Genomic DNA, 15,491 nt, shown 5'->3' on the forward strand with positions numbered 1-15,491 from the left:
TTTATATTTACTGCGGGAAGAAACGGTAAAAACGGCGTTTTATAAGGAAAACGCTGGAAAGCACTCTCCGCCTGTGAGCAAACGCAACACCAAAAACCCCCCACCCTTTCCTATTGGTCGAAAAAAGTACCCTGTCGACCAATCAAAAAATGATATGGCAACGTGGCATCTAGTTGTTAAGAAACGGGGAAGTTTTAGGAGTGACGGTGTTTCTGAGATGTGAGAGATTTGAGGCGTTTAGCGCAAATCTTGTGTAGTTAGTGTGTAGTTAGTGTGTAGTGTAGTCAATAGTTTTGTTGGTGTGTCAGAACAATGAGGGAATTGCTGAATGTTACAGGTGTTACAGGAGTGATACATCTCCTGTTGTCAGGCCTGCAGGTATCAGGCTGTTGTTCTCCTTTATCTCATAGTGGACAGAAATTATTTTTTTGGAGTGGCACAAATAATTTGTGTGGCATCAGATTTGATGCAGAACAGCTGATTGTTCTGTAAATAGTTTGAAATGTTTATTTAAAAACGCCTTGGCTGCATTAAAAAAAAAAAGCTGCAAAAACTTTGTTGTTTGCCAAACTGAGTTACTTTTTGAAGTGGTAACTATATAATTAATTGCCCAGCATTGGTCATTATATACTGTATTTTGCAGACAGAGAGTTACAGGACTCTCCCAGACCACAGACTCAGACTCATAATACAAGTCAGAGCTTTATGAAAAAAAAAAAAAAAGTTGTGTTTTCAAAATTGGAGTTAAAGTTATTTTTACTTCCAATAGTGTTAACATACTACACAGGTCATGAACAAGATTTTTAAATTTTCATTGTAAGTGGGCTAAAGCAGTTAATTAAAAGTAGTCTAACATAAATGTAAATGCTGTAATTTGATTATTGTAATAAACCATGTAACTTGGATGGATTAGATGCTGGCGTGACCACAGTGCACACGTCTGATGTCGCTCACAGTGGTCCAAGGGATCGCTCAGGGAGTTTGTGTGTTCGCTCAGACACATGAAAAATTAGAGGAACATTGGTCTTCATATTTAATTTTCCCTCAATTCATCCTCTGTACATTTCCTGGTACTGTGTCTGGCTTTGTACATAATTTTTGCAGTTTTATATTTTATAAAATCCATAAACTTCAGAATTTTTAATTTCAAGAACAATTCAAGAAAAGTTAGGAAGCAAAGAAAGACAGTCATCGTCTCCATTGTAAGTGGGCGGGGAGGATGCTACAGTTTGTACAAGAAGCATCAGCTCTGATTTATTTTAACTTTAGGGCTTGACGAAGAGGCGCAAGAGAAATCTTCACATGATACAGTTACATACAAATTACATACACATGTATAATGTTTAAAAATATAATCGAACATTAATGAATTATTGGTCAATATCAGAAAAGCAAAAGACATTCTCTGTTTACCACAACATGTACCAAATTAATTTAATAAAGTTACATATGAATAACTTAATGGGGATATAAGTCAAACTTACTTCTACAGTCAGACTGAGTTGCAGTTCTCTTAGTGTGCACTGACATGACTCATACGCATTTGTTGTTTCCTACATGACCAAATTTGACTGATAACATGCAATAGAGATGAAACTGACTGACCCGCCTTCCTTCTGGCTGCTTTTGCTTTTTCTGATTTCCTAAGTTGTTCTAAGAAACTTTTCAGAATTTTTTTAAATTTACAAAAACAGGATGCGTCCATTTAAACTCTGATATGCTTATAATGAGTTACATAGTGACTGTAGTTTTACATTTGCAAATAAATGTTTCATAGAAGTACCTTCAGCAACAGTTAATTCAGCAGTGACTTTGTTCTTACTTTCATCAGTGAATTTGTGACATAAACCAGGGACAGCAGAAAGATGAGGATTAAAACGTTGGTGTTTCTGACACCAGCCAGTCCTCTGCTCCTGAACGCTGCTGCTGCCATCACTGTGGAAATAAAAACAGCCTTTGAGCTTAAGAGAAAATGAAAGAAAATAAAAGAAATGAATAAATAAAGAATCAAATCTATGTTTCCTCTTGTTATGTTAATAATATATTTTAAAAAATCTTACGTATAAACCATCCTATGGTGCAGTTTTGCTGATCTTACCTGCCTGGTGAAGGGACAAACAGCTGTTTCACAGACTGAAAACACAAGGGAATCACATGCTACAAATACTTAATGTTCTCCTGATGTGACTTCCCACTGATCTGTGAGCTGCTCTTTCACTTTTATCTCACAGTAGTGATATGATCTATGTGGCGGGGTGTGGTCTCCGGCCTGCTGCAGCAGAGGGTGTTACAGTGAGCTCTCAGGGCGGTGCCGAGGTGTGGCTGAGAGGGCGGGTGTGACTGCTCAAGGTGATCATCTTCTTCTCTCTATTTTTAAATAGTGATGATGGGGACGGAGACTGGGAGGAAGAAGCAGCTGTTCCTGTGTGACTGATGCTGGAACATCAGAACGAAAATAAAACTAACCTATAGTGAATGAAATCCAGTGTGCATGTCGGGTCCTTACCACAATCTACTTTACAGGAACAGAGGCCCACTTTAAACTGTCCAAGATCATCCCACATATTTAAGTTTTATCAAGAGCCATCGCAGCAGGTGGCAGAAAAAGCAGGTGAATGCCTTTAAGGACTGCAACATTAACGACGTTTAAAGACAAAGAACTCTTTTTTTAGGACACTGGAATAGAATATAGAAATGAAGCAGAAGCCAATCCAATGTTAGAGCCAGCAGCAAGTTTGTTAAACATGACACCAGTCCATAGTGCAGTTTTGTAATAATTCAAATTTTAGATTTTTCATTTAATATTCAGTTCATCTTTCTCAGATAATCAGTAGCATATCTTAACATAAAAATGGACATTACAGAGGACTGAGCAATATACGCATATAACTAATGTACTAATGGTAGCTAACTATGGAGATACAAGTGTTTATAATTTGATGCAAACACTGAAAACTAAAAGTATAAGAGGCCCTGGTCAGACCCTCTGAGACCTTAATTTACAGTCTTTTTTTTGCATCAATTTTTTCTGTTTCTTAAACATGTGATCATTAAATAATGATTGTATGTTTGTGACGTACTCTACAATCCTTAAAATGCAAAGTTTGTTTTTAATTTAATGTATCTACTGTAACTCTACAGTTTTGAGAACCTAACTGTTTGTAATAGTTTACAGTTTACTTTGCTATTAGTACAAAAATGTAGAACATTGTGTTCCAACAGTGTCTCATTTGTTTATTAATACTTATCATCATTCATGGTTGCACATGGCCAATTCAGTAATGAGCCACAGCTGTCCTCTTTCTTTGTGAGTTTCACAATTTGTAAAACTAGGCAATTATAATAATTTGAATGTCTTTTGCTAATGCTACTTAACAAACAACACAGACATGTGCTTTAAGTTTACATAAAATCACAGATTCAGACAAGAATAACCCTCTGCTTTTAGTCCAGCAGCACTGAAGGGAACTTAACTAGATAGCTCATTATCCTCATCACCTGGCATTGAGGTAAAACCAGAAAAAATAACCTGGCCCTTTTATTTAAAAAAATAAAATCCAGCAGTTCAGGAGGCCGACCGCATGGCCAGCAATGCTCCACTGGGGAACGACGGAGGTAATGGGACACCTTGGGCGGCTTGGCAGGTGCCTGCTTAGCGCAGACTTCTGGCTCAGGTGGAGCAGGACTAGCAGTCTGCTCTGGATGCTGGTACTGGCGCTCATGTTGACTGGCTGGCCATTCTCTCCCTCGCAGCAGGTATGGGTGCTGGGACTGACCAAATGCGAGGACTCGCAGGCTGGCTTGGAATATGAACAGTTTTAGTATAGGAGCTAAGAGACCTGAACACAAATGGCTAAATTAAACAGGCACACACACGAGGAGTTGACAGCAACGTGACCAGGAGCAGAGATAGAAAGTATAATGAGTGTAGAAAGGCCCCAAAGTTTATAGGACAAGTCTATTCTGTTCTTATACAGGTGTTTATAAGTTTCAGAACAAACCTCAAGCTTCTTCTTCTACACTCTGAGACAGTTTGGCTTTAATTGGTGTTGTGGCCGACACACGGGGTGACCGCAGTGCTGAAGACTGAATCGCATCAACAACCGTGTGATTAAAAATATTTCTCAGTCACCTTACAATCATGGGATCTCAGGCAATGGGCACTACCATTATATAAGTACCACTTCTATTCTCCAGAAAATATTCATGACATTCATGAAGGTAAAAAAGATCTATTAATCTATTTGGATTTATCTTTTAAGTTAAATATTTCTGTTCTAATAGTTTTGTGGATACAAAATAATACGACAGGAGTTGAAGGAAAGTAACACATTTATTCTCATTTGGGGCGACTGAGGATGGATCAGATGAGTTTGCCACCTACCTTGTGTCCTCATACCTGGTGGTAATGGACAGCATGTTGCCTTATCAGTACTGGGGTCTTTTGTTTGATGGTTCCACAGTGCCTCCCTCTGGCCGTGATGAAGTACTACACCCTCTGCTCTTTCTATTACAGGAATGTCTAGAAAGCACAAACCTTTAATAATCACAGCTGAGATCATAAACTGTAGTTATCCTTCCTTCCTTTCCTTCTTCCTTCCTCTTAAGCACTTAAGGGTTGCTGGAGATGGCTTGAAGACTATCCCAGCTTTCACAAGGTAAAACTCAGGGTACACACTTCACCACTCATGATCACATTTCCAATAGATGATTGTAATTCCCAAAAGAATCAACAATTAACCTAAAAAAGCAAGTTGTTGGACTGTGAGAGGGAGCCGAGCACCCTCAGAGAACACAACATGCAAACAGCAGCCAGCAGATTCACATGCACGACCTTCTTGCTGTGAGGCAACAGTACCAACCACTGCACCACCGTGCTGACCTTAGAGTGCAGTTGTATGGTGGAAAATGTTACTGTGGATGCTTTAGATTATATTACATACAGAAAAAAGTACTGGTTTATTATTTTAGTGGGCAAAAGAGTCAAGATTGGATCTAAAGGATGTAAATGGACAAGCACAGTGCATTTCTACTCAGTCTGAACACTCGACACAGCCTCATTCACCCAACTGCACACACATGATTAGGGGAAACTCAACGTTCAGTATCTTCATTTTTTCATCAAAAGACTTTCTCTGTATCTCTGCTCTGTTTGTTTTTGACTTGAAACACTAAATAAAAGTTTTACTGCACATCTGTCTCTATTGTTTAATCAGCAGCTGTAATACTAAACTGTCTAAAATTTAAAATTCTACATTTAGTAGATTTAGAGATATTTATTTCACCACTTTTAGTTAATGATACTTTATAAACCTATTCTGCTGTTTAACAAAGACAGTATCATCATGTTTAAAGCACTTTTCAATCTGACAGCAGCACTCAGTTCTCCTGCACATGTGTGATCTTGGAGTGAACTGAAGGTTCAGATGCATCTCTCAGGTCCTGTGTGGAGACTTTGCTGGACTTTGTCTGTCTGTTAAAGATGTGACTTTCAGATGCTATTCAGCTGGTGTAGATAGTGGGGGTTTAGGTCTAAAACATCTTCTTTTGTCCTCCATTCATCCAGTTTCATGAGATAAAGTTCTGGTACAAGGACTGGACTGAAAAAGACTGAAAAGAGAAACTTTGAAAGAATTTTAGAAGCCTGGAGGAAAAGCAGTGCTTGTTTAATCAAATGTAATGATACACATTGTTTAAATGTCCCAAAGTAAAGAGATCTCTCTGTGAACCTTTAATTCGTCACCCTCTTGTGGCAGCAGCTGGCTACTGTTACTTGCACATGTGCACTGTGGTTTTTTATTACGTTATAATTTAATACAAAACCCTTTAATTAAATTAGTGAGTTGAAGTAATATATGAAATATTAGTGTTAAGTAAGTCCCAGAGTTCAGTTTATTGGACATTAGCTACATTTAATAAGAAGATATGAGATCCAAATATATGCTTATGTCAACACATGTTCATTTTGATGAAGTTTACTGAACAAATTTGAATCATCACAACAACCAAAATGTTAGCAACACATCATAAAGTTTATTATTCTAACTATGGTAACCATGTTGTCCAGAATCGTAACATCGCACCCATTTAGAATCTTACCACCACTTTGAGCCTTTGATCCTTAAACCCATAAATAGGGGTGAGAAGCAACAACTTTTAGTCTGTTATTTGCAGCATTTATGTTCGCAGCCTTCGACTGTTCGTGACACAGATTTAGAGTCTTACCACCAACGTGATCATTTGATCCTAAAACCAACAAATAACGGTGAAAAACAACGACTTTTAGTCCATTACTGGCAGCATTTCTGTTTGCAGCCCTCAACTGTTTGCCATTTAGAAACATTTGGATCCTGACTACAGACTCCAACATGTCTCAAGGTGAAGAACCAAAAAGTCAAGAGGTTGACCCCGGCGCTCTTCCCTGGGATGAACCAGAAGACCCGTACCTCTCCTCTCTTCCCTGGGCTGAGCAAGTTGAATTAGAGGAGAAGCGCTTGGCAGAAATGGAGAATGAACATCTTCTTAACAGAGAGAAGATTGTCTTATTGATGGAGGAAAATGAGAGACAGAGCGCTCAATTACAAAAATGTCCTACCTGCTCCAAGAAAAGGAGAGTATTATTGATGAAAAACAGTGGGATATCAAAGACATGGAGGAAAGGAACCAAGAGCTCCAAGGAAAGCTGGATGAAGCTCTAGAAAAAATTAAAGAAATCCTCCAGGAGAAGAAACAACAGGACATGAGAGAAAGACAGTTGCACGATCAACTTGAAAAGATGGAGATCAAATACAGAGTGGTAAAAGCAAGGGATGATAAAAATCAGGAAACAAATAAAGAGGTTCTTCAAGAGAAAAGGCAGCAGCAGATCAAACAAAAGGCGAATGGGCATGAGCTTAAGGACATCAAGAAACAAACTGACGAGCTGCAAGTAAAGCTTGATGAAGCTCTGCAAATAAATGAAGCGATCCTCGAAGAGAAAAACCAACAGGACATAAAGAAGCAAGACATGGAGAGGCACATGGAGGGAAAAGACAGGATGCTGCAGGCAAGGCTTAAAGAAACAATGCACAAATATGATGAGTTGCTGCAAGAGAAAAAGCAACAGGAGATGAAAGAAAAAGAATTACATTGCAAGATTCAGAACATGGAGAAAAACAATGAAGGCTTGCGAGTAAAGCTCAATGAAGCTTTGCTAAAAAATACAGAAATCCTTGAAGTGAAAGAAGAACTGGTCATAAACCAGGGAGAAATGCAATGCCAGCTCCAAGGCATGGAAGGAAAATACAGAGCACTGCAGGCAATGCATTATGAAACACGGAACAAATATGAAGAGCTGTGTCAAGAAAAAGAACAACAGGACATAAAGCAGAACGAAGAAAAACTTCTTCTTGTCCAAGACTTTGAGAAGACAAAGCAAAAACTGCAAGAACTTGGCAACAAAATTAAGCACACAACAGCTGAACTGGAAGGAGAAAAGGAGAAAGTGCAAAAACAGGAGGCAACAGCTAAAGAACTCAAAGAAAGGCTCAAAGAAGAACAAGCCAAAGTAGAAGAAGTGGAAAAAATATGCAACAAACTTAAGAAGCAAAATACAGAAACAGTGGACGAGTTGAGATCCCTCATACTAGAGAAGAAAGTGCTTGTGGAAAAGCAACTCAAGAAGAAGAAAAAGTGCTTCCGCTTCTTCCTCCGCAGGGCCACTCCTGCCTCATCTTCCTCCACCTCTGTTCCAGCTTAATTTTCCCTTCTCCTCTCCCTCCCCTCTCTCCCCAATAATTTCATAATAAACACAATTGGCTCCTAACACCTGTCCCATCTCCCTCCCCCCTCTCTCTCTTTTCACCCTCACCCCCCAACCAGTCCCGACAGTTGACTGCCCCCTCTAGAGCCTGGTTCTGTCATAGGTTTCTTCCTTTAAAGGGAGTTTTTCCTATCCACCGTCGCCTAGTGCTTGCTCAGAGGGCATTGTTGGGGTTTTCTCTCCTCTATCTCTTTCCTCCTTTCTATCCCTTTCCTTGACAACCCCCCCCCCTTCTATTTTCCCCAATAATTTCATAATAAACACAATTGGCTGCATTTTAAATGTGTCTGATCAGTGTCTTCATTCAAGAATGAATTGTCTTTGTCACAGAGTCATGTGTATTTTGTCTTTTCCTCAGGCTGGTGATCCTCGCGGTCGTTCAGCCCTGGAGTCCAGATTATTAGTGTTGTAATCACATTTAGTGTTACATTTTAGATCACCACAATAGGATATCAACAATTTAGGATTCAAGCATTTGTTTTAGTTTGATATCGTAATCATTCTATGATTGAGTCGTTAACAGAACCAGCAGTTAGCAGCAATAACTTCAAATCAATGACATTTGCAAGGATTCCTTTATAAACAGCATTTCAGTCAGGTTGAGGTCTGGACTTCCATGATGTAGATTTGCTGCTTTGCTTGGGGTCATTATCCTGTTGCATGGCCTAATTTAGGAGAAGCTTTATCTGTCGGACAGACAGCCTCACCTTTGACTCTAAAACACTTTGGCATACAGAGGAGTTCGTTGACTGCAAGGTGCTTTATTGCTTGTGTCTGCAGAAGAAGCTCAAATCACCACACTTGAACCAGCATATTTGACAGTGGGTTTGAGATGTTTAAGTGTTTGAGTGTCTGAAATACTGACATGTGAACGCCAGAATATAATGGTGAGATTTTAGTGCTGGTTAGATTGCATACACACTGCACATTATAAGGTTTTACAATTTTGCATCTGTGACCATTCAAACACCAGACAGTACTGAATGTTTCTTCTTTCTTTGTGCAACTTTACAATCATAATGTCCATTTTTGGGTTTTGGGGGATTTTTAGGGAAAGAAGGGAAGTTTTATTTTTAATGATCAGTATCAGTGATTAATCACTACAGTGGGATAAATAAATTTGTCATGTTTTCACAGATTTATTTTGATATTACATCATATTTGTAAGAGGAACATTCATTAGGTTTAAACAAAATCATACAAAAGAATTGTAACGCTTGCATATTGTTAACCTAGAAGCACTTTTAGTCTTTGTTAGGTTTATCGAAAAAAAATTTGGCAAACACCCTTTTTTGAATGTCATGCTCTTGCAGGCTGCAGTAACATTTGAGTTTTGTAAGTGCAAAGGTCCATTCAAACAGGTGGTGACATTACAATCCTTGGTTTATGTACATTTTGGAGCTTGTCAACATTCAGCATTTCCAAAAGCAGAATAAAAATGTGAAAGCTTGAAGATATATTTACATGTACATTTATTTTCCTTCCTTGTGGTCATACAAATTCTGCCTCTGATGCTTCTGACTTCAGATGTTAGTAAAAAAAAAAATATTGTTAATTGGGCAAAACAGTTTTTCTTTTAAACATATCAGGAGGTTTATTTTCCCTGACATCATCTAAACACAGGTCCTTTGCAATACTGATAAAGTTTCTCTGTACTTTGCCACATTATATTACAGCAGATCTAGAAGTTGTATCTAAATGGCGATTCTCCGTTAATGAATTTGTATAAGGTCAAGTCCTTACTAACTGTAACAACAACCCACTGCTTCCTACTGTATGCATTATAATGTACAGCATCTACAAAGACACCTTCCAACAAACGGCTACACTCTATGATCTCAGCTATGATAATTAAAGGTTTGTGCTTTCTAGACATTCCCTGTAATGGAAAGAGCAGAGGGTGTGGTACTTCATCACGGCCAGAAGGAGGCACTGTGTAACCATCAAACAAAAGACCCCAGTGTTGATAAGGCAAGGTACTGTACGTTACCACAGGGTATGAGGATACAGGTAGGTGGCAAAATCATTCAATCCATCATCAGTCACCGCAAATCAGAATAAATTTGTTACGTTCATTCAGGTCCTGATGTATTTTTATAGTTGCATAAAACTACTGAGAGAAAGATATTAAACAAAAAAAGATAAATCCAGATAGATTCAATTAAATGTCTCTTTTTTAACCCATCATGAACTTCAGTGGTATTTTTAAGAGAATAGAAGTAGTTATGAAAGGGTAGTACTTCAGAAAGTCTGAAGATCCATGAGTGCAAGGCCATTCAGAAATAGTCACGATACATCTTGACCCCGCTCTAATTTGTGAGTGAAAACTATGAAGGTGTGGATATTTAACAGTTTATAAGGTCCTTTCTCTTTGAACCTGCTTTGCTCGTCATCAAACTTGTAAATGTGGGAACCACCAAACAGCTGAGCCACAATGACAAACACCTCATTTTCCATGATAACAGATTTGCACCCCACAATAGACTGACCTAAATGGCAAAGAAACACATGAATCGCTTGAGAATAAGACTCAGCTCAAGCATTCTGGGAGTGTTTGTTAGCCTAATGTGTGATTTAGACTTCCTAACTTACAGTGTCACTGGAAACTCCCTTTAACCCTTCACCTAACCTTCCACGTAACCTGACATGCACCTCCTGAGAGATGTAACTACACGTTGGGTCGACACAGCCTGCGAGGACTTAAATGGTTAGAAGGTTGCGCTGCAGGATCAAGAGGGGTTTCCAGTTATGTAGTAAGTTAGGACACATTTCCTGCAGAAGGCGAAATCAAACTTTACCTGTGATGTTATCATAAGTCCTGAAGTTCATTTCTATGTGGTCCCACTGGAAAATCATACAGCTCTCTGTGCTGGGAGCAGAAATGGCCACGTAGACATCATTCTTATAGCTGAATGTGTCAACAGACAACGATTCTGAGGCAACAGACTGATGAAGGATGAAATCTGTGGAAAGGAACATCGGGAAATGTATTTTTCACAAACCAACAAAGCCACGTTAAATGAATAACCTCTACACAACTTAGAAAGACTGTGCTGAGTTCTCTCATCCTGATCTCAGCTGAGATTTACACGGAAACGATCAGTGGAAATCGTTAAGGTACTATTGGTCTACATTCTTCTTCTATGGTAGCAGCCTGGGCAAAGTAACACCCAAATTTAAACTTCTGCTTTCTGTTGGCACCAATGACTGTAGAAAACATATTGTATTTCACGGCTAAACTGGGAGAAAGACAGACTGCAAGAATTACACAGCACACTATTTTCCTATTACTATGTACAAACTCACAGCTCTATAAGGGAGTCAAGGTCAATGAGGAGCTTTTTACCTCGGCGCTGTCACTTGGTGTTCGCTCGCTCTGTGGTATAGTATCACTTCCTGTTCCTGCTCAAACACAGTGGTGTTTCTGAGTAGCTTTTCTGCTTAGCAATTTAATTTAAATCTTTTGATACATCCCTTTTTCATAGTATAATCTTAACGTGCTTTATCTCAATCACCCTTTCTGTGTACTCACTACCTAATTTATAGCCAAAGTATTCACTCACTGTCTCTGTACTGTTTCGCTAGCTTAGCTTAGCTCGTAGCCGACTCGTTAGCACCATGGCTACTTCACCTGCTCCTCCTGCACTTTCCTGCTCATTGTGTCAGATGTTTAGTTACTCCTCGGCCTCCTTTAGCAGTAATGATACCTGTAACAAATGTAGCATATTTGCAGCTCTGGAGGCCAGGATTACTGAATTGGAGACTCGGCCAGCACCCTTCATTCACCCGTAGCTAGCCAGGCCCCTGTAGCTGGTGCAGCCGAAGATAGCGTAGGCCCGCTAGCTGTTCCCGGCAGACCCCAAGCAGCTGGGGAAAGAGGGCGGCTGGGTGACGGTGAGGAGGAAGCATAGTCTTAAACTGAAGCCCCAGGTACACCACCAACCTGTTCATGTGTCTAACCGTTTTTCCCCACTCGGCGACACACCCGCCGGGGGTCAAACTCTGGTAATTGGCGATTCTGTTCTCAGACATGTGAAGCTAGAGACACCGGCAACCATAGTCAATTGCCTTCCAGGGGCCAGAGCAGGCGACATTGAAGGAAATTTAAAACTGCTGGCTAAGGGTAAACGTAAATACAGTAAGATCATAATTCACGTCGGCAGTAATGACACCCGTTACGCCAATCGGAGGTCACTAAAATCAATATTGAATCGGTGTGTAACTTTGCAAAAACAATGTCGGACTCTCTGTAGTTTTCTCTGGTCCCTCCCAATCAGACCAGGAGTGACATGTTTAGCCGCATGTTCTCCTTAAATTGCTGGCTGTCTGAGTGGTGTCCCAGAAACGATGTGGGCTTCATAGATAATTGGCAAACCTTCTGGAGGAAACCTGGTCTTGTTAGGAGAGACGGCATCCATCCCACTTTGGATGGAGCAGCTCTCATTTCTAGAAATATGGACCAATTTATTAAACTCCCCAAAATATGACTATCCAGAGTTGGGACCAGGAAGCAGAGTTGCAGTCTTACACGCCTCTCTGCAGCTTCTCTCCTCCTGCTACCACCCCAAAACCCATCTCCATTGAGACTGTGTCAGCTCCCAAAATGACAAAAAACAAACCAAAACCAGCAACAAACAACTTCAACATAGAAAATCACAAAGAAAAGAACAATACAGTATCCACATCTGAACCAAAGAGTAAAACAGTGAAATGTGGATTATTAAATATTAGGTCTCTCTCCTCCAAGTCTCTGTTAGTACATGACTTAATAATTGATCAACAAATCGATTTACTCTGCCTTACAGAAACCTGGTTGCAGCAGGATGATTATGTTAGTTTAAATGAATCAACACCCCGAGTCATTCTAACTACCAGAAACCTCGAAGCACAGGCCGAGGGGCGGTGTGGCAGCAATTTTCACACCAGCCTATTAATTAACGAAAGACCAAGACAGACTTTTAATTCATTTGAAAGCCTGATGCTTAGCCTTGTCCACCCCAGCTGTAAAACTCAGAAACCAGTCTTACTTGTTATTATCTATCGTCCACCTGGGCCTTACACAGAGTTTCTCTCTGATTTCTCAGACTTTTATCTGATTTAGTGCTCAGCTCAGATAAAATAATTATTGTGGGTGATTTTAACATCCATGTAGATGCTAAAATGACAGCCTCAACATGGCATTTAATCTGTTATTAGACTCAATTGGCTTCTCTCAAAATGTAAAAGAACCCACCCACCACTTTAATCACACTCTAGATCTCATTTTAACATATGGCATAGAAACTGAACATGTAACAGTGTTTCCTGAAAACCCTCTGCTGTCTGATCATTTCCTGATAACATTTACATTTACAATAATTGATTACACAGCAATGGAGAGTAGACTTTATCAAAGTAGATGTCTTTCTGAAAGTGCTGTAACTAAGTTTAAGAATATAATCCACCCACTGTTATCATCTTCAATGCCCTGTACCAACATAGAGCAGAGCAGCTATCTGAACACTACTCCAACAGAGGTTGATTATCTTGTTAATAATTTTACCTTCTCACTACGTGCGACTCTGGATACTGTAGCTCCTGTGAAAACTAAGGCCTCAAATCCGAAGTACCTGACTCCGTGGTATAATTCTCAAACACGTAGCCTAAAGCAGATAACTCGTAAGCTGGAGAGGAAATGGCGTGTCACAAATTTAGAGGATCATCATTTAGCCTGGAGAAATAGTTTGCTGCTTTATAAGAAAGCCCTCCGCAAAGCCAGAACATCTTACTATTCGTCACTGATTGAAGAAAATAAGAACAACCCCAGGTTTCTCTTCAGCACTGTAGCCAGGCTGACAAAAGTCAGAGCTCTTTTGAGCCAACCATCCCTTTAACGTTAACTAGTAATGACTTCATGAACTTCTTCACAAATAAAATTTTTATCATTAGAGAAAAATTACCAATAATCATCCCACAGATGTAATATTATCTACAGCTACTTTTAGTACCATCGATGTTAAGTTAGACTCTTTTTCTCCAATTGATCTTTCTGAGTTAACTTCAATAATTAATTCCTCCAAACCATCAACGTGTCTTTTAGACCCCATTCCTACAAAACTGCTCAAAGAAGTCCTGCCATTAATTAATTCTTCGATCTTAAGTATGATCAACCTATCTCTAATAATCGGCTATGTACCACAGGCCTTCAAGGTGGCTGTAGTTAAACCTTTACTCAAAAAGCCATCTCTAGACCCAGCTGTCTTAGCTAATTACAGGCCAATCTCCAACCTTCCTTTTATATCAAAAATCCTTGAAAGAGTAGTTGTCAAACAGCTAACAGATCATCTGCAGAGGAATGGCTTATTTGAAGAGTTTCAGTCAGGTTTCAGAGCTCATCACAGCACAGAAACAGCTTTAGTGAAGGTTACAAATGATCTTCTTATGGCCTCTGACAGTGGACTCATCTCTGTGCTTGTCCTGCTAGACCTTAGTGCTGTGTTTGATACTGTTGATCATAATATCCTATTAGAGCGATTAGAACATGCTGTAGGTATTACAGGTACTGTGCTGCAGTGGTTTGTATCATATCTATCTAATAGACTCCAATTTGTACATGTAAATGGAGAGTCCTCTTCACCCACTAAGGTCAATTATGGTGTTCCACAGGGTTCAGTGCTAGGACCAATTCTATTTACATTATACATGCTTCCCTAGGCAGCATCATTAGAAGACATAGCATAAATTTCCACTGCTATGCAGATGACACGCAGCTCTATCTATCCATGAAGCCAGGTAACACACACCAATTAGTTAAACTGCAGGAATGTCTTAAAGACATAAAGACCTGGATGGCCGCTAACTTTCTGCTTCTTAATTCAGATAAAACTGAGGTTATTGTACTCGGCCCTGAGAATCTTAGAAATATGGTATCTAAGCAGATTCTTACTCTGGATGGCATTACCTTGGCCTCCAGTAACACGGTGAGGAACCTTGAGTCATTTTTGACCAGGACATGTCCTTCAATGCACATATTAAACAAATATGTAAGACTGCTTTCTTCCATTTGCGCAACATCTCTAAAATTAGAAATATCCTGTCTCAGAGTGATGCTGAAAAACTAGTTCATGCCTTCATTACTTCCAGGCTGGACTACTGTAATTCTTTATTATCAGGATGTCCTAAAACTCCCTGAAAAGTCTTCAGCTAATCCAAAATGCTGCAGCAAGAGTCCTGACAGGGACTAGGAAGAGAACATATTTCTCCTGTTTTGGCTTCCCTTCATTGGCTTCCTGTTAAATCCAGAATTGAATTCAAAATCCTGCTCCTCACATACAAGGTCTTAAATAATCAGGCCCCATCTTATCTTAATGACCTTGTAGTACCATATCACCCTATTAGAGCACTTCGCTCTCGCTCTGCAGGCCTACTTGTTGTTCCTAGAGTATTTAAAAGTAGAATGGGAGGAGAGCCTTCAGTTTTCAGGCCCTCTTCTGTGGAACCAGCTTCCAGTTTGGATTCGGAGACAGACACTATCTCTACTTTCAAGATTAGGCTTAAAACTTTCCTTTTTCTAAAGCATATAGTTAGGGCTGGACCAGGTGACCCTGAATCCTCCCTTAGTTATGCTGCAATAGACGTGGGCTGCGGGGATTCCCATGATGCATTGAGTTTTCCTTTCCAGCCACTCACTATGTGTTAATAGACTTCTCTG

At 39.7% G+C, this 15,491-nt stretch overlaps 1 protein-coding gene across 3 annotated transcripts; it reads right to left on the reverse strand.

The window, feature by feature from the left end:
- Positions 1-3,731: 3,731 nt before the first annotated feature.
- Positions 3,732-11,154, reverse strand: LOC120437350 (leucine-rich repeat LGI family member 2-like). Of its 3 annotated transcripts, none has more exons than XR_005611048.1 (3): positions 11,108-11,154; positions 10,600-10,764; positions 3,732-3,800 (listed from the first exon to the last, which is right to left on the reverse strand). XR_005611048.1 is itself a non-coding variant. In XM_039607895.1 (2 exons), exons 1-2 carry the CDS (start codon positions 10,778-10,780, stop codon positions 10,088-10,090), a joined length of 384 nt encoding a protein of 127 aa, XP_039463829.1. In that variant the 5' UTR covers positions 10,781-10,863; the 3' UTR covers positions 9,972-10,087. The 3 variants fall into 3 exon arrangements, 1 of the variants encoding a protein (XP_039463829.1); XR_005611049.1 differs by having other exon boundaries at positions 3,735-3,796; XM_039607895.1 differs by lacking the exons at positions 3,732-3,800; positions 11,108-11,154 and adding an exon at positions 9,972-10,290 and having other exon boundaries at positions 10,600-10,863.
- Between the last annotated feature and the right edge of the window lie 4,337 nt (positions 11,155-15,491).

This window comes from Oreochromis aureus, linkage group 3 (genome assembly GCF_013358895.1).
Source record: "Oreochromis aureus strain Israel breed Guangdong linkage group 3, ZZ_aureus, whole genome shotgun sequence".
Classification (NCBI taxonomy): Eukaryota; Metazoa; Chordata; class Actinopteri; order Cichliformes; family Cichlidae; genus Oreochromis; species Oreochromis aureus.

Coding starts and splice junctions, on each gene's coding strand:
- LOC120437350 (XM_039607895.1), bottom strand. CDS start 10,780: ATGTTCCTTTCCACAGATTTCATCCTTCATCAGTCTGTTGCCTCAGAA. Junction 10,291..10,599: donor GACTTATGATAACATCACAG/GTAAAGTTTGAT, acceptor TTTGCCATTTAG/GTCAGTCTATTGTGGGGTGC.